The 20715-nt window shown below is 34.8% G+C and overlaps 1 protein-coding gene and 1 pseudogene across 1 annotated transcript; one reads left to right on the forward strand and one right to left on the reverse strand.

Moving 5' to 3' along the window:
* Positions 1-1208: 1208 nt before the first annotated feature.
* LOC111411856 (F-box/kelch-repeat protein OR23) lies at positions 1209-5502 on the reverse strand. The gene is made up of 2 exons (XM_023042489.1): positions 4298-5502; positions 1209-1672 (listed from the first exon to the last, which is right to left on the reverse strand). Exons 1-2 carry the CDS (start codon positions 5230-5232, stop codon positions 1381-1383), a joined length of 1227 nt encoding a protein of 408 aa, XP_022898257.1. The 5' UTR covers positions 5233-5502; the 3' UTR covers positions 1209-1380.
* A 4992-nt stretch (positions 5503-10494) lies between these two features.
* Positions 10495-20715, forward strand: part of LOC111412534 — a 38095-nt pseudogene continuing 27874 nt past the window's right edge.

A 20715-nucleotide genomic window follows, 5' to 3' on the forward strand; every position in this document is an offset into this window, starting at 1 on the left:
TTATAGAAAATTATGTAATTAAAAATAAGAGAGAGAAAAAATAAAATATAATATAATTTAGGATAAATCTTAGTTTCATAATTTATATACATAATGGTGTTCATACCTCTCACATGAGATATGAAGTGAGATCTACATCGTGCGGATTCCACTCTACTTAAGGAATATGAACACTTTTATGTACCCAAATTATGTGTATACAATAATAGAATTTAATATAATGAGATTCAAACAGAGACTTGATAATTGAATAAAGTCATTTATTATTATTATTTTTTTTTTTTTCATTTTCACAAGTTAATTTCAACTCGGTCCATAGTAGGTATGGATCAAAATCCAGCAATTTTTTACATTAAAAATATTCAAATATTGGTGGAATTTAGCCATGTTTGAGCCCTATTATTTAAAAGTTCACTTTTAATCACATTCTTCCAACAACATAATTCTATATATAAATTTTTGTGTATACAATAATAGAATTTAATATAATGAGATTCAAACAGAGACTTGATAATTGAATAAAGTCATTTATTATTATTATTATTTTTTTTTTTCATTTTCACAAGTTAATTTCAACTCGGTCCATGGTAGGTATGGATCAAAATCCAGCAATTTTTTACATAAAAAATATTCAAATATTGGTGGGATTTAGCCATGTTTGAGCCCTATTATTTAAAAGTTCACTTTTAATCACATTCTTCCAACAACATAATTCTATATATAAATTCAAAAAAATTCCTTACTTTTTAAGTACATATTCTGAATAATCACTATTGCAAAATTTATTTTCAAAAAGATTTGAGGCTCAAACAAACCCAAGTTTCTGAATGATATACTATAACTCACAATTGAGACTACTTGTGTTGGTCTCAATTGCAACTTTTGACTGTCTATTAAAGAGAAAAAAGGAGTAATTGAATTGACTGGGGCTTTCGTTTCACAAGGAGAGTAGGAATTAGTTGATTCAAACTTTCGTTTCGACTGTTTCAAGTTTTGGCCTCAAATATATGTTGGGTTTGATAAGACAAACATAAACACATAGAAAGCAACATCATTCAAATCCATTCCACAGACAAGACGGCAGACACTATGTTTGGTAAATTGAACACGATAGTACGTCCACGGCGGCTACACTCAAATTTTAATTGAAACTAACTACTTATCTAAATCTAGAAAAACAAATTATAGATTTTGCATCAACGAAAACGTTTAAAATATGAAGAGAGACAAGAAATATACATGTATTTACAACCCTTTATACCTGTTCAATTACATGCTCCCGCAAACATCTTTTTATGAAAACTAATATAGTCATCAAGCTATGGAGTTCATGTACAAATAGAGTATCCAGCATAAGATTGCATCAAGATATCAATGGATCTACAGTCGAATGGTGCACATAACTGCTGTTTTGAAATCAATAGGGTGATGAAAGGGTGGCTTTGTAACAAGGGATCTCCATGTCCTCTTCCTAGGATGATATATTTGTATTAACAGTGTTGCTAACCTCTTATGCTGTCGTGATCGTCGGCTCTCCGGTGAATCATTTCCATTCACAAGAGTAAGTAAGTGCAGCTCCCCATCTAACGAGACAAACCCAACTGATGAATCATCTGAAGCTTTTTTAGGCACACTTGTCTCCTTTATCCAGCGATTAGAAGTCATATCATATCTGCATGGTATTTGAAACACAAAGGAAGTATATAAGTACACATCCAAATAGATGTAGCTAAAGACAATAAGTTGGTAAGGATCACAAAAAATAAGACGAGTCTTGATGGGCTGACACCCATTTAGACCATTAGATCTAGTCTAAACCAATATAAGTCGAAAGTTTGGTGATCGACAGAGAAATTAAAAGAGGGTGAAGCTCAATTTCGTCTTTGTATTTTTCCATTTTCTTTCTTCTGTTCATTTTTACTTTCAAGAGGGGAATGCATTCAGCCGAAGCATAGCATATCCAGGGGCTTCAAAATCCACTCTGTTGTTCTTGTACACTTCATTGCTAGCACGTTGCTGTTGCACTTCCCAAAATCGCTGGTTTCCTCTTTGTTAGTCATATTATTAAAAATTTCAACCTTCTCCTCAGCTCACCTCTCAGACAAGTCTTCTTTTTCTGTGCATGTTTGATAGTTTAAAGGGTTGGTGCACCCACTCCCACGAATTCAACCAGCACCAGGAGGCATTCAAATATTAGAAGTATTCGTATAGCTTTGAGCATGTTTGGCCAAGCCCACAAAAGAAGCAAATTTGCTTCTTTAGGGTAAGATGTGGCTTCTGAAAAATCCAATTTTTGTACTAAAAGTTTAAAAAAGAAGCAAGAAAACCAAACATGTTTGGCTAAGCTTAGAAGTTACTTCTTTATTGAAAACAACAAAGCTACTTCTTTTTTAGGACATGCTCTTAGAAGGTCAGCAGAAATATGTCTATGAACAGAAGTCTCAGATGAACATTTTATTCCATTTTTTGTCTCCCTAGTCAGCTTACCATTCACAACCAACGTCCAGCACATGCTCTGCCTGTAAGTCTATTATAGATGCGAAATATTTAGCCCTTGTTTGAGCTCCATTTTGGGGGAAAAATATATTTTTGAGTGGTGATTTCTTGAGAATGCCTGGTCAAAAAGTAAGAAAAAGTTTTTGATTTAAGTGTAAAATTATTTTATTGGAAAATGTGTTATTAAAAAAGAGTTTTGAAAAATGGGGCTCAAACAAGGGCTTAGCCCCCTTTTGACCCCTATTAAAATTATAATCAATTTTTCCCCCTCTTCTTATCAACAACACATTCTCCAATAAAATAATATTACACATAAACTTAGAAGTTTTTCTTCCTTTTTAACCAAACATTCTTTTAAAATAACACTATTCTAAAATTATAATCTCAAATAATGGGGGACAAATGTGGGCTTAATGTGTGCAACACCTAACAAAAACTTTTGCATCTCTAGAGATTTATACCATGACCAAATTTTGTCTAGACGCCATCTTGAGTTCTTCCACCAGGAAAATTAAATTTTCACACATAAATATAGAAGGCAAAAAAAAAAAAAAAAAGAAGAAGCAACGCGGAATTGATTAAATAGAAAACTAAGGGGTCCGTCAAATCTGAACATATAGCCTCCCCAAGTTTTCGAGGAGGAGTGAGATGATGACAAAAACAATACTCCAAGGGAGAGGGAAGGAGGGTTGGTCTCAAAATACAGGAACTTGTCGCCATCAACAACACTCAAAAGTGATATGGAAAATGTTCTCAACCCTTAATAAATGAACACAAGTCTAGAATGCATAACACAAGTGCCAAATATACAGCTAGTGATTAAACTGAGCAACTAAAAAAAATGTGTCCCTACTCAATATCTTTCTCAAAAAAATCATATTTGAAAATGTAACACTTTTGAGGGTGTTTGGTGGATATTAAAATTAGATTTTTTAGTAAATTGCGATGGAAGTTTTTGAAATGTGTGGTTGAAAAGTTGTGGGACACATGAAAAATGTGGTTAATATTGATTATTTGACTTTGACTTAGATAAAATCAGATTTAATCCAAACCAAACAGGCTCTTAATACTTCTGCACTCATCAAATTTATGCACAACATCTTGAGAGTATACTGTACTAGCTAGCGACTTCCATGAAATAGTCAGCATACCCAATACTAGGCATCATTTTGTCCAAATCCTCAACTCTTAGTATTTAAAAATTTGTGTCTCCAACAACTAGATCTACACCAAAACCAAAGACCTGGTAAGATGGCTAAGTGCCACTTGATCATAGTTTTCAATATGAATAATGCGTGTACTATTTTGCAGATAACCCAATATACATACTATTTTGCAGATATAATAAAGCATGTTTCAATATAAGCTAAATTGAAGTTCACATATTGTAAGAACAAACGGAGAAATGTCCTCTACGTGTAAACAAAATATCAAATACACAAATACAGGGAAAAAAAAATTTAAAAAATGAAGAAGAAGCCAAAATCGGAGCTAATCAATGACAACAGGATACACAGTGGAACATTATCTACATTTAACCAAAAACAGCAGGCGCCTCCAGTAAGCCAGGATACAAAAGTGTACAAATATCAAGCTAAATTAAGCTTAGAATCATCCACAAAATCCTTCATCTAATGAAGCTGGCCACCTGCCTAATTTACTATTTCAGTCACTAATCGTAGAACATACAATCCAAAATTTACAGATGCATCAACGAGGAGAAACCTCAATTCACATAATTAGAATATAACAATTTCCATGGAGCATGTAAAAATAATATTCTTCGCAGATTTACATTTACCTGGATATTTCACTCTTGTCAAGCATGAAAATCTCGGGAACATCTTGCCTCTCACTCTCAACCACAACAATTTTACCGAGTCTCCGTCTCTCCCCTTCCTCCCACATATCCCCGAGTTCCCTCCATTTGCCACCATTCTTCAACTCCATCACCACCGCATCCCTGTAATATTCGTCCACCGGAAACACCCCTGAGACAGTCCTTGACTCCCCGTATCCTCCCATAACCCAAAACTCCCTTCTTCCAAGAAAGAAACCAACACATCCTGCCCTAAATCTTGGCAGCCCATCCAATGCCACCCACTCATCCTTTCCGATATCATACATCTCCACTGAGCTCATCCTGCTCCCTGCCGCCCCAAACATTGTGTGCCGCGACCCACCCCCTGCCACCATAATCTTATTGCTATCCGGCAAAGCTGCACATGCAAAACTGCCACGCGGCGTGATCATGGGGGACAATGAATCCCATGAAAACGTCATAAAATCAAAGCGAAATGCAGATGATGACGGTGAAGGACGGTCAAGGGGGAACGACCTGGTATCAAAGAGTGATCCACCGAGCACATACAAGTGAGGCCCGACAGAAACGGAAATGAAATTGCAGAGACCATACACATGGGGGTTACAGGGCATGGGAGGAAGAGGGAACCAGCAGAGATTTTTGGGGTCAAACAAATACGGAGACGAAATCGAAGGGTCCTGTGGGAAAATACAGAGCAGATGAGGGGGAAGTACATAATTTTGGCGGATAGAAATCAAGGTTTTGGAAGAAAAGAACCGTTTCCATGATTTGCAAGTGGATTTGAGGCGGGAGTGATGAGAATATGGAATGAATGCTAAAATCAGTGCCCCTAAATCATTTGGCAGCCCTGGAATTAGAGTTAGGGTTAGGGTTTGGATCTCGACTTCTTCAAACGATGAAATAGGTCTCATTTCTGAATCAACTAATCGAAAAATTCACCAATTCATTCGATAAACGTGATTTCCACTGTAATCTTCGATTAAACCGACAGTGTGTATAACAATTGATGCGCAGAGCACAACAGGTAATTTTTCCAGTATAGTGCACTGCAATAAGGAAAAAAAAATTATGGCGGTTTCCTACTTGGCAAGAATTTAATGTGTTCGAGAAAATGAAAATAAAGAACAAAAAGTCCAATTTTGTGGGTTCTGTAAACGTACAGATCTTGGACGCGTGTACAAGAACATTTCCATGGCCAACAGAAAAGGTAGATAAATAGTAAGAATTTGCAAATTAGCGACTTTTCTAGATTAATTAATTCAACTCAAGATAGGTTCTTTTGTACCCATGCATTTGATCATTATTCCTTTCAAATATTCGTTTGATATAGGATCGAAATTCTTAAAATTATTATTAGTATTTACATTTTTAGTATAGTTGGACATCTATCTGATAACTCAAGATTAAAGAAAATATGTTTGGCCACATACTCTATAATATTTTGACAAATATGGTCGAATGTGTAAAATCGGAGCTAGTTTTTGTATAAACAATTTGTATCCCTATGAATGTGTATTCAGGGGTGGACACAGATATTTTACATTAGGAGATTACAATCAAACTTTCAAAAAAAAGTAACAAATTTTTTTTATTACTTTATATGAGTTATAAACTACTATACTACTTTTTCATCTTGATTATTTTCACATCGAAAAAAATTATATATAAAAAAAAATTCGATCATTTTTAGGATTTTTTTATTACTATTACTTTTTCCTCTCAATCAGTTAATTTTTTTTAAAAAAAAATAATCTAATAAATTTCCTAATAAAATTTATGAATGTAATTTGAAAAAAAAAATCAATTGATCGAGAGGAAAATGTAACAATAATAATAAAAAACCATAAAAATGATCGAATTTTTTTATATATAAATTTTTTTAGATATAAAAATAATTAAGATGAAAAATTAGTATAACAATTTATAACTCCTATGAAGTAATAAAAATTTTATTAAGAATTTTTACGTCCAAAAAAAATAAAATTTGATATCATACTACATATAAAACTTCCTAATAAAATGATGTAAATTATATTGAGAAATTTTTCGTAAAAATAATAAGCATTAAAAAATAATTGATTTTTTTTTTTCAAAAAAGAGGAGTTATACGTCTCTTTTTGGCATACATGTTTGACATACGTTTAACTATTTTCGATATTCATTTAAATCATTCGATATATTTATGATATACTTCTCGAAATGAGTTTCGAAATGATATAGAAGATTTATAGATATGACTAACGTATAATTGTCGAAAATTTTTTAAAGTTAACTTGTTATTGAAAATTTCAAAATATTAGTTTGGAACGGCCAACTTTGACGCGTCGTAACATTTGTTATGATTGGCCATTTCGCACACTATTAACGACGTGAAATACTAGACCATGAGTATTTCAAAATGATATTAAGAATGTAATATTTCAACTCTATTTGATATTCCATAGTGATCATGTCGATGTTGACATTGATTTGTATAATCATAATTAAGGTGTTAAATGGAGCAATCCAAGCCACCAGGCTCATTTGTCCAAGAGCTCACCCTCGATGGAGCGTGGCTCGTGCAGCTTCCAAGCCCCCCCCCCCCCCAAAAAAAAAAACTGGAAGGTCAAGTGATCCTATGGGATCCCTCGGGTCCGTCCCTACGTGTATCTATAGTCATAATAAAGAACTTCAGTATTGATGCTCAGACTTGATAATGGAGTGCTCGATATAACAAGTAACTCAAATTTCGACCTATTCTCTTTTATTTTTCTCTCTTATTTTCAACCACACAATTTTTTTATAAAATAAATATTATATGTAAATCGAAAACTTTTCATTTTTTTTCAACCACATATTTTTTAAAAAAAATAAAATTCAGCCATTAAAATTTGAAAAAAAGGAGGCCAAACGAGGTCTTGATAATTTTGTCGAGCTTAATTTTGAAGCAAGAGTATTGTTTACATTGAGTATGCTGTGAATAAATATAGATGCACTAAACTTCTTAATGCTACTTGTGTATGCGGTAAGATACGATAAAGTCTAATCAATAACATTTTGTTCTAAATAACAAAGTTCAAGAATGCCGTACGATGGCAAACAAATCATTATTAATCTAGTTATTTATTCTCATCTATTTAAGTGGCTAAAACGAAAAATAAATCTTTTTTTCTTGAAGAGTAAATAGGGTCTCAATGTGTTAAAAATAAATAAATAAATACTTAAGATGTACTATCATTAACGATTGTTAGCTCCGATAAAGAAATCAATGCTTTCTCTTCTTCCCTCTCTTATGCCCGTAGATGAGTAGCAAGACCAAAGCTATTGATTCCATGATTGATGAAATAGTTGATGTGATCTCGATACACTTTGCACCCTGCTTTTAGTTTTTAAGCACTTGTTTGACACTTTTGGAGCGGTCGTCCTTGTTTGATGCGAGAACTATCGAAATACCCTCATCAAAAAGAATGAATGAATTACTAAAAACGCACATAAGTCACTTTATTGTCTAGCTTGATTTTCTTAGTAATCAATCCACTAGGATAGTCAACATGCGGTTAATATAAGACTCCTCTACACTTTATTTAACATCGTATAACGAATTTTAAAAATTGTTAAAAATAGAAGAAATAACAATACCATACAAACGCTAACTAATTACAAGACATTTTATATAAAATTCAATTTTTCTCTAAATATAATTTAAATAACATATGTTAACTAACAAATTGGATAAAATCTTTTTTCATTTATTCTATTTGACTCTGTTATACATGATCATGGATACATGCAGTATAATCGCACATTCAATTCAACCAAGTCAAAATGTAAAGGATTATGCTACATGTATATTATGATGTCTATAAGGATGTCCATAATGTACAAGTGGCTTAACATCATTGAAGAGTTGAAATACAATTTTTTTGACCTTTCAATCATGAAATTCTACATGTAAATCACAGACACTTGAATATCAAAATGTAGATATAGAATACAAAAAAAATAAAGGAGCCACAAACATGCAAAGCCCAGAATACAACCTTCGACAACGAAGGATTCTCAGAAGGGAAAAATTCATATTTAAGGTGTATTTTTTACACAATTTCAAAAGCCAGGTAAGAAGTTTGAAAATTCAAAATTTAGGTTGGTATTTAATTAATTAAAATTATTTATTAAATAAATATATTAAAGTCACAGTTAAACAATTAATGGTCACAGATTTTACATATTTATTTATTAGTCACATATCATCAAATTAATTGGTCACAAATTATTTCAAAGTCATAAATCGAAAATTTTATAGGTCACAGATGTTTTTTAGTCACAGATTATCAAATTTTAAGGTCATGGACAAAATCGTTGAGACCACAGATTATTGTTTTAGTCACAAATCGTCAAATTTTAAGGTCACAGATTATTGTTTTAGTCACAGTTCGTCAAATTTTAAGGTCCTCGACTAAACTTTATGGTCACCTTCCACCAGTCCCATACAGCACCAACTTGGTCACAAACCACCACCATCCAATCGTCAATTGCACTATACCACCGCAACACCACACCCGATCCCGATCCAATTCCACCACAGCACACCAAAAGAAACCACTATCGTCGTCTCAACCACACTATCACCGTCGCCAGGTCCACTACCAACACCGTCGTCGCCAATAATACGGAGATCACCACACTACACAACCACCATCCAGCAAAAAACCCCAAACCCAACACCCCCACCAACTCCACCCCATCGTCGCCGCCAGATCCACTAGTCAACCACCATCCCCGTTCGCCGCCATCACCAAGCCACACAACAACCACCACACTACACCACACCACAAAACCACCACCAAACACACCACCCACGTGTTTATCGGCAAAACTACAGATCTACGTGCGAGGCGTCAACGCTGGAGTTGCACGAAGCACCGGTTGCGCTTTCAATCGATATTTTGGCAATTGGCAGCACAGCGTTTACACCCCGATGCTACCAGCTGAGAATCACAGCAGCCTCTACCGACAACCACCACCACCACACCCCGACGCTGCAAACTAAAAACTACAGCAGCCTCCACCGAACAACACCACCACACCTCGAAGCTACCAGCTGAAACCACAGCCTCCACCGACCATCACCACAAGCAGCCTCCACCACTACCACACCTGACCCGCCACTGCGGCGACAGCACCAGAGAGGGGCGGTGACTGGCGATCGGATGGAATAAAGTTAGAGAGAGAGAGGAGAGAAGCGAGAGAGCAAAAGGGATGAAAATACAAGGGTTTGGGAATTAAATTTCAATATTTAATATTTCCACCCATGGGCCATGAAAAAACAAAAATCCCCAAACACACCACCCACGTGTTTATCGGCAAAACTACAGATCTACGTGCGAGGCGTCAACGCTGGAGTTGCACGAAGCACCGGTTGCGCTTTCAATCGATATTTTGGCAATTGGCAGCACAGCGTTTACACCCCGATGCTACCAGCTGAGAATCACAGCAGCCTCTACCGACAACCACCACCACCACACCCCGACGCTGCAAACTAAAAACTACAGCAGCCTCCACCGAACAACACCACCACACCTCGAAGCTACCAGCTGAAACCACAGCCTCCACCGACCATCACCACAAGCAGCCTCCACCACTACCACACCTGACCCGCCACTGCGGCGACAGCACCAGAGAGGGGCGGTGACTGGCGATCGGATGGAATAAAGTTAGAGAGAGAGAGGAGAGAAGCGAGAGAGCAAAAGGGATGAAAATACAAGGGTTTGGGAATTAAATTTCAATATTTAATATTTTATTATTATATCAATACCTGATATTTGAATTATGAATCTTGGTCCCTGATGTTTGAATTGTGATGTTCAAAGACCTGGAATTACATAATTTTCCCTTCTCAGAAGATGTCACTTAGTCCACAAACCCATTCTTAATCCATGCATCAAACACCAATCTTTGATCCATGGGCCGATTTTCTCATCATTACACACACCTCGCTTTCTCGAATCTGAAACCCAAAACTCAATACTCATTGTCGATTACGAATTCACCCGCATTTTTCTATGTACGTCACGCCATATTTTCAATATTCCGGTGGAACCTAGCGTCCAGTGTTGGACCCGTCAGGATTTAGTTGCTAGAGTTGGTCAGAAATTACAGACATTGGGGTTCTTGCTTCTTGGATACAATTAAAGATGCATCCTTTGATGAAAAATTGGATACAATCGAGTTTTGGTTGTGTAAATTAAAATGGTACGGCAACCTTGAACGCAGTCGCTGTATTTTATTGCGCTTAAAATATATTTTTTGGGAATTATTCACACGTACATGTAGAGTTTTTTGGAACTAATCTAGTATTATTTAATATTGTTTACAGATATTAGTTATTGGGTATTAGGAATTAATATAGTAATTTTCAGTGGGGTAAAACACTTTTAGATCAAATTAGACAGATACTATAGCTTTTTTCTGAATTATGAGTAGATCTTGAAGCAAAAACAACACTTGTATTAACTGTTTGTCAATGGAGATAAGTGTGTTTGTTTGCAAACTTATAACATCAGCGAAAGAGCATCGACTCCGACTATAATGAGATGTAATGAACGGTTTAAAGAGTTGAACTAAGAGTAAATCATGTATTATAAACATTTCAAATGCTTACTTTCTGAAAAAATCTTGAACTCCCAATGCACGGCACACCAATTAAAACTATGATGCACCGACACGAACACGTCTGTCCGACACGATACGTGTCGGATATGTCGACTCGTGGTTTTTCAAAAAAGTATCGGCATGACACGTCGTTCACACGTTCATTAAATTCTTTAAAATTCTGCATTTATATAGTTTAAATTTAGTTTTATACTTATTATCGATTTTTTTTTATGAAATCCTTTAAATATGAGTATTTATTTGGTATTTACTAATAATTTTGAGTTAAAAATATATAATAGCTATAGTAAAAAAAGAAAATGATCATTGTAGAGTGTCGGTATCGGACACGTGTCGGACACGAATACGCTACCCTAGTTAGAGTGCCTGTGCTACATAGCCAGTTAATGTCATTGTAGGTTCTCATATTTGGGTTGAAGACCCAGATGTTGCTTGAATCGATGGACAAGTAACGAAAATAAATGGACAAGAAGTTGTGGTCCAAACATCCAATGGGAGGCAGGTAAACTAGAGTTTTTTGCCTTAAACAACTCTGTTAGTAAAACTAGACTCAAACTTCATTTAGTAATCCTGGTATACATGGGGTAATATTTATAGTATTGAGATAGTCTATGTTTGCCTTTTATTCTCTAAAGAATCCAAAAGAAATTAATACAAAAACCAAGTCTCAAGATTTACTGTTCAAAGGACTTACTATGCACTCAGCATTGAGCATGCTGCTGTTTTCATAACTATTATTTTTTGGGTTTGGGCAGTGATTGCCATAAAATTATAGTACTGCACATGCCCTTTTTTTGAAAGTAACTCCCTCTGTATCGCTTCTTGTTATTGTATTCATACAAGAAGAGAAAAACTTACATTGGACTGTCTCCATGTTGTTTTTTCTATTTATGGACAAATACATTATTTTCTTCTTATTTACAATTTTAATTCATTGCCAAAATGTTTCGAGTTTGGATTAATATAGGTATATCATAATATAAATTGTTTTCTTTGCAGTTGCAAGTTTCTAACAGGAGCCATTCTTCAATTTTCACTTCATTTTTTTGTCGTGTTTTTCCAACTTATCAACGTTGTAGCTAATTTAGCAGAAGTATATCCTAAAGATGAGGATGCCCTTGCTGGTGGAGTTGATGACACGACCAAACTATCTTATTTGCACGAACTAGGGTCCTGCAAAACTTGGCATGGAGATACCAGCTCAATGAAATACACGTAAGATTCTGAAATCGTAACATTCAATTTAAATTCTTGTTTAATCTATGTTCAACCCGGAAAGAGACAATATTACTTACCACAGTTATGAGTGACTCTATCATACTAGTATACTCTTAAATTATGTCGGACATACACTGGAAGCATTGTTATTGCCATCAAGCCATTTCAAAGACTGCCTCACTTGTATGATAGCCACATGATGGAACTGTACAAGGGCTTGCCATTTGGTGAATTGAGTCCTCACGTGTTTGCCATTGCTGATGTTGCTTCCAAGTAGTTCTATGTTCTATAGTCTTTCTGTAAAAAAGAATAGCTAACTATAATAAGTTGATTGAAACAAACCATGGCAATGATCAATGAGGGAAAATGTAACTCTATACTGGTCAGTGGAGAAAGTGGTGTACGTAAAAACTACTAAAAAGCTTTTGCAGTATTTAGCCTATTTGGGTGGCAGTAAAGGCACTGAAGGTCGAATAGTAGAACAACGAGTGCTTGAGGTAAGAGTCCACTTGTTAGTTTTATGACCACCAACACTGTTAAACTTGGATCACCTTTATAACTAGGCCTTTAGTGTAGATATAGATTAAGATAACTATTTATGGTATTTCTTGTACACTTCATGAACACCTATAATACATCTAAAGTTTACTGTGGGGTTTGTTGCAGTCAAATCCAGTACTTGAAGAATTTGGAAATGCAAAACCTGTTGGAAATAACAATTCAAGGTGAGATACTACTTGAGTCATGCTATGAACTAATTGATGTTTACTTGATAGCATTTAAATTAACTTGGCAGTCCGTAGATTTAGTGCTAATTCATTTACAATGGTGCAATCGATTTGGTAAATTTGTTGAAATTTAGTTTGATAAGCACGGAAGAATATCTAGAGCAGCAGTTTGGACGTATCTTCTTGAGAGATCTCATGTTTGCCAAGTTTCAGATTCCGAACGCAACTATCACTGCTTCTATCTTCTTTGTGCAGCACCACAGGAGGTTTTCGTCTTTCACAACATCATTTTTATTCTCTTTTGGATAGATACTCGCAAGTATATTGAACATTACAATTTTCAATCTTGTCAGGAAACTGAGAAGTATAAGTTGGGACATCCTAAAACATTTTGCTATCTAAATCAATCCAATTGTTATGAATTAGTTGGCATAAGTGATGCACACGATTATCTGGCAACAAGGAGGGCGGAATAAGTCAAAAAGAGCAGATGAAGTCCTATAACCAGATTATGTTGTTCCTGAACATCAAGATTTGCTATGTGCTTCCAAATGTTCATTTGTAGTGGGGCTTTTTCCTCCAATCCCTAAGGAGTCAAACCTAATCTTTGAATTAGTCTTCTAAGTTTTCATCAATAGGTTCTCGTGTTAAGGTACTTTTAATATTTTTTCTGATAGCTTCAAGCATTAGATCCTTCTAGAAATAAATTATCAAGGTGCTCATTGTCAAATGTCTGAGCTTATGAGATCCTTCATGGTGAAAAAGGTCGAAACTGATGTTTTGATTCATTGGTACTGCTACAACTTCAACAATTGATGGAGAGACGTTGAATTCCACAGAACCTCACTACATTAGATGTGTGAAACCCAACAACCAACTTAAACCTGCTATTTTTGAGAACGCTAATATCCTGCTGCAACGACGTTGTGGTGCGAGTATGAAGAAGACGCAGCTACTGAATTTTCCAATCAATTATAATTCATGATTATGAAATCAATTATTATTATTATTATTTTTTGATCTACTGGCAGGGTGTGTTGGAGGCAATTAGAATCAGTTGTGCCAGATACCCAACTCGCAAGACATTTTATGAATTTCTTAATCGATTCAGTCTTCTTGCTCCCGAGGTTTTGGAAGGAAAGTAATTGCATCTTTATATTCATCAATATTGAGATTGAGTGTTACCAATCTGGGTCTTGCTGGGGCTCAGGTGATGCTAATTACGTCTTTCTGCTTACAAAATTCTGATTTTATTTATCATCACTGAACCTATAATTCAGTTTGCCCTATAAGTTTTCTTACATGAGATCATACAAGTAAATATGAACAAAGGAAACTCTAGTTTGTTAAAAATGCAATCAACATCATCATGCTGTACAATAACTGTAATTCTATGTTTTTGGTGTTCCAGTTATCGCCTTCTTGATCTAAAATTGAACATTTTCATTGGATACAGTATGCATTCTCCCTCCAAAATAGGGCGGGAAAGGGAAAGATGCATTTGCTAATGCTATTTTCTATACATGTTTGTATAATTGTCATGTGCTTTATTGTCTTCTGTTTGATATTCTCTTATATGATGTGAGTTTGCTATTGTTTTAATCAAAATATACTATAAACATCATATTCAATGATTTCAGATCGAAAAAACAAAGGTTTTCCTGAGAGCTGGTCAGATGGCTGAGCTAGATGGAAACAGAGCACTCAAACTTAGGAATGCAACAAAGAAAATACAAAGAAAGATTAGAACTCATATTGCTCAGACACATTTTCTTGTTTTGCAGAAGTCAACAGTTTGTATACAATCCTCATGTAGAGGTTTGTTATGTTAAACATTTTGATACATCTTGAAATATATACTCTAAGTTTGCTTGGTGTGCCTTTTGTACTCTTCTAATGTCTTAAAACTGTCTAGTTTATATAATGCATGCAACTTTTTGATGCTTAATCTTGAGTGATTGAATATTCATCATATATCCATTATGAGTATCTCATTTGGATGGATCATTCTCTTATTTATTTTTTTATTTTTTATTTTTTTTCGACTATCAGGATAACTTGCTTGCAAAGTAATTGATAATATGGAAAGGGAGGCCGCTTCTCTTAAAATCCAAACAAGTTTGAAAGAACATTTGGCTAGGAAGAACTATGCAACACTCAAATACTTAGTTGTTGTTGTTCTACAGACAGTGATTTGGACAATGGCTGCTCACAAAGAGTTCAAATATAAAAAGTAAACCAATGCTGTAACTATTATATAGGTGGCTGACTATTCTTATGGTCCAAATGTCTAGACAAACGGATATTCTGTCCTTTATGGTATATGATATTTTTAGGCTTATTGGTGTGGTCATAGATCTTTTGCATACTACAGGAGACTCGTAGGGCATCAATTGTGACGTAGTGCAGATGGAGGGGTACAGTTGCTAGGAAAGAGATTATGAAACTAAAGATGGTAGGTGACGCTGTTATTATAGTACGAGCAGTATACTTGTTGCATATTTATAAAGTGTCAGTGTCTTAATATTTGTAATATTAGTGTTGAATTTGGTCCAATGGTTTAGTTTAAATGCTATTCTCATTGCTTTTACAGAATATTGGGATATGCACATGCCTAGACCATAATAAGGTCTTTCACTGTTACTGGATGCAATTACATTTGAATTTGCCAATTAGGTGAAGCATGAATTTTTGGTTGGCATTTGGATGATATAGATTGGTCAAGGGAATGTATATTATAGAATGAGGGAAAGGACATTATGTGTTTTAGATCTACCACCTCTATATGGATGATGTGAATCTTTCATTCTTGGAATTTCTTATTTTATGCACACTTCAAGTAGATATTTCAAATACGTGTAGGCTTCAAGAGAAACAAGTGCACTTAAAGAAGCGAAGGATAATCTTGAAAAACAAGTGGAAGACCTTACTTTACGTTTACATCTAGAAAAACGTCTAAGGGTAAAAACTTCAATGCTATGTAGTTATGTAGGTTAATGTATTTGCTTTTGCTTTTTACCAATACTGTGACTCATGTGCATAGACTGACATGGATGACGCGAAAGGACAGGAAATTGCAAAGTTGCAACAATCCTTGCGAGTTATACAAAGCAAAGTGGATGAAACAAATGCAAGCCTCCTCAATTGTCCAAGAAACCCCTATTCCAGTAGAAGATACTGAGAAAATTGATGCTCTAATTGCAGAAGTTGAGAACTTGAAGGTAATGCAAGGCAAGAGTGATGTTATCCCTCTCTCTCCTTTCTAATCCCATTTAGTACACTCCATTAGTATTCCTCAAAGCTATAAATGGTATTCATAGGAATTGTTGCAATCGAAAAAAGAACGAGCTAATAATTTTGAAAAAATAGCCTTTGTAGCCATGAAATCAAACAATAAAAAAGTAATAAGTTAGAAGAAACAAAAAGAAGAGTTCATCAACTCCAGGAATCATTGAACAAGTAGTATAATTCTTATATGTGCTTTCCTTGATTCTCTTTGTGATTGTCTTATTATCATGTTTCATGTTTTGTCGTGAATAGTTACTCATCTTTTTGACTTTGTTGAACCACTTAATCTAAAATGTTAAACTTTTAAATATGGGCACGTAGTCATCATTTAAACATTGTCTTCAACATGCCTTACGTATAGGGTTTTTCCCCATAAAAGCTTAACATGAGCCCAATTTACTTAAATGGTGGTTGAGCCGAGAGACTTGAATCCACGACATTTTCCTACTGGGGTACCATGTTGAACCATTTGATTTAAAAATTTATTTGTTAGATAAAGTCACATGATTCTAATTTAATTATTGTCTTCTATCAAGTTCCATTTATATATATAGTTGCACGTACAAGCTGCAAAATTATTTTATGCTTGCTATTTATAATTATGAGTTATATACATTCTCTTAGAAACTTTCTAATTTAGCACACGTGTTTGCAAGCTCTCACTTGTTGTCTCCATATAAGTACTTACAGTCTCTTCACTTATATTTCTTATTGGGAAATTCGTCCTATCCGAAGTCTAGAATTATCCCTCTAGAATTCTCTATGAAAAAGTAACATTTTAGCCATTTCCACAAGTCTCCTACGTTCTCATTGATCATTTTAAAGTTCTCTAGAATGCTCCAACAAGTCATCTTTCATGGAAGGTTGTAGTATGTAGGTTTCCCACCTACATTTACGGCTAGCTAGTATTTTTAAACATAATTTTTAATTGTCATTGATTTAAAAAAAAAAAAAAAAATTATTGTCGAATCTACGACCATGTGGCACTACTAAATTAAAAGTTGTTTTTTAATTGTCAAAGCTAAATTTAAAACACTTTTTGTAATGATTAAGAGATATTTTAAAATTTCAACTTTTATTAAAATTATAATAAATCAAATTCAGTCAAGCTATAATAGATATTAATTAAAAGTAAAACACACACATGACTTATTTTGAAAGAGACAACCACTTTTAAGGATCATAATATGATAAAACAAATTATTTACTATTACTAATATACATGAAGTCGTATATTATTTGATTTGTCAAATAATTCCAAAGAGACTAAATAAATTGGAAAACCTTAAATATCAATAGAAGGCCAAGCTTCCCTTCATAAATATATTAAACAACCATTATATCTAACACCTTCGTTAAACTCCATTGGTAAGCTATGGAGTTTGCCCAGAAGTATGTATCGAGGTCCATAGGCCAAACTCATCGATGCAAAACTGATTGGATAATGTAAGATTTGCCTTTTTCCAATTCGAATTACACTTCCTATTTACGTCAACGCTAGAGTCACTTGATAATTGGCACTCACCCTCCATGCAGGACTGAGACAAGTCGTGTGGTCCATGAGCTTAACTTGGCAATATCAAACTAACTTAACAACTTGAGTTTCCAACAATGAATCTAATTCTTCATCAACTCAAAAGTCTACAAATTCATTCCAAATGACCAAACGTTACGAATGCATAGTATAAATACTAAAATCCATATACTCTAGATATAAATATCAAATTGAAAATCCATACCGACCAAATGAAAATATCAAATTTAAATATCCATATCAGCTCGATAAAAACACCAACTTTCTAATTCCAATTATTGAATTTCACATTAAGTGGATGTAATTACCAAATACGGAATTTCAAATTACATGGATACAAAAACCAAATATCGTATTCTTGATTAATTACAAACAAAACCAACCAAGTTCGAGAATTGTGGATCCGAACCAACTCAAAACCAAATCACGTAAAGCAGATTTCAAAATCTAATTTGTCAATTTACTAAAATCTAAAATAAAAAATTTAAATTAACTTGACGTAACTTTTAAACAAAATTTGAAACTTCCATATGCCGATATCGTACCAAGCATTCATCAAAATGCAACTTTAATAACAAACCACTCCTCTAACTTCTACAGTTGCGATTGGAACAAATAACAAAATGATCATTTTTTTTCAGCAATTACTTTTCTTGGTCAGAATTTGATCTATAACCATATATTAACATACATATCAATTCATTTATCGACCCAAACTACCCTTTGTAGGAAACCAGATACTGTAGGAATTAGGATATGGAAAGTTCCATCAATTAAAGATTTGGGTCTAGAAAATATGGAAGGTGAAATTGCTTCCACAGTTAGCAGATTTATTTTTCATTTTCTTGACTATGTCGTGTAATATATAAGAAAATGTATAATGAAGAAAATAATTTGGAGATGAATATCAATTTGTATTCATTTTTCTGTTGTATATTTTCTGTACAAGGCTAGACTATTTATAGAGAATAAAAGGAATCTATTCTAACCAATTCCATACAAGTTGGTGAGCTGTACAAAAGGAAAACAGAATTTGAAAAAACAAACTTCAATCGTGCAGCAGAGCACACTCCTCTGTAGATCTTCTAGAGCCTTCTTTCATCTAGAATCTGAAGTCCAGCTATGCATCCAACTGGATATGTGACTCACGTCTGTTGCCACTAATTCTAAGTTGGCATCAATGCTTCCTTATCTTCTTGGTGACTTCTTAATTCAATAGCCCCCCGCAAGATGGAGAGTATATATCTAACACTCCCATCTTGAGCAAATGAGAATGTAGGCTCGAAGAGCATAGAGCCTTGGTTAACAAATTTGCCACTTGTAAGTTACTATTGACATGCTTAGTCGTTATGCTTCCTTCTTGAATTTTGTCCCTAATAAGATGGCAATCAAGTTCGATATGTTTGGTTCTTTCATGGAAAACCAGGTTTGATGCAATGTAGATGGCAGCCTTATTGTCACAATATAAGGCAGCTGACTGAGGGTGCTCAATCTATAAATCTTTGAGCAAATATCGTATCCAAGTTAACTCACAACATAAATCTACCATTGCTCTATACTTTGCTTCAGCAGAGGATCTGAAGATTGTCCCTTGTTTCTTAGACTTCCAAGACACCAGGGACTTGCCAATGAAAACACAATATCCAGTAATTGATCGCCTTGTATCCAGACATGTCCCCCAATCTGAATCACAAAGGCCTTCTAGTTGTAAGGTAGTGTTGGCAGGATAGAAAAGACCTTGCCCTGGTGATCTCTTAATGTATCGAAGAACCTTATAGGCTGCATATAGATGGGGAATCTGAGGAGAGTCCATAAATTGACTTAGCAACTGCACTAGATAGGAAAGATCAGGTCTAGTGATTGTTAAATAAAGTAATCTCCCAACCAGTCTTCTGTAAACAGAAGGATTACTGAGAGTTTCGCCATGATCTTTGGATTATTTCAGATTTTGATCTAATGGAACTTTGGCTGGTGTGGCTCCAATTTTCCCAGAATCTGCTAAGATATCTAATGCATATTTTCTTTGACAGATGTGAATACCACAGTCTGATGTGGCCACTTCAATACCAAGGAAATATTTCAGCTTTCCAAGGTCTTTGATCCTGAACTTATCATGAAAAGAGTTCTTTAAATTGTTGATGGTGTCGAAGTAATCACTGGCAACAATTATATCATCTACATACACGAGTATGGCTGTGAAAGAATGTGAAGCAAATTTTGTGAACAAGCTATAATCAGCTTTAGATTGTGTGAATCATTGGTCTATGATGAAACTAGAGAGCTTAGAACACCATTGACGCGAGGCTTGCTTGAGGCCATACAAGCTCTTGAGTAATTTGCAAACTTTTCTGCCATTATCTGACCCATTGATTGTTTGATAGCCAAGAGGAAGCTGCATATACACTTCCTCATTCAAGTCTCCACGTAGAAAAGCATTGTTAACATCAAATTGGCACAAGTGCCACCCTTTAATAGCTGCAAATGCCAATAAACTTCGAACTGTCACAAGTTTAGCTACGGGTGAAAAGGTCTCATGATAATCCAAACCTTCCTGCTGTGTATACCCTTTCGCCACTAATCTGGCTTTGCATCTTTCACTGGTTCCATCAGCATGGAATTTAATTCTATAAACCCATTTACACCCTATAGCATCCTTACCAGGTGGCAAGTCAACAATTACCCAAGTTTCATTCAACTCAAGAGCATTAATCTCAGCTTTCATGGCATCACACCACTCATGTGATTGTATGGCTTCTTCAAAGGTTTTTGGTTCTGTTTGTGCAGTGATGGAAATTGCAAATGCCTTATGTGGATGTGAAAGTTTATGGTAAGAAATTGTAGCTTCTAATGGAAAAGGTTTACCTGAAGAAGGTGTGACCTGCTGCTTGGTCAACTCCTGGGAGTGGGGAGATGAGCTTGCTTGTTGACAAATAAATTCCTGCAAATGAGAAGGAAATTTTCTAGCTCTGGTGGAT

Source organism: Olea europaea, chromosome 16 (genome assembly GCF_002742605.1).
Source record: "Olea europaea var. sylvestris chromosome 16, O_europaea_v1, whole genome shotgun sequence".
Lineage (NCBI taxonomy): Eukaryota > Viridiplantae > Streptophyta > Magnoliopsida > Lamiales > Oleaceae > Olea > Olea europaea.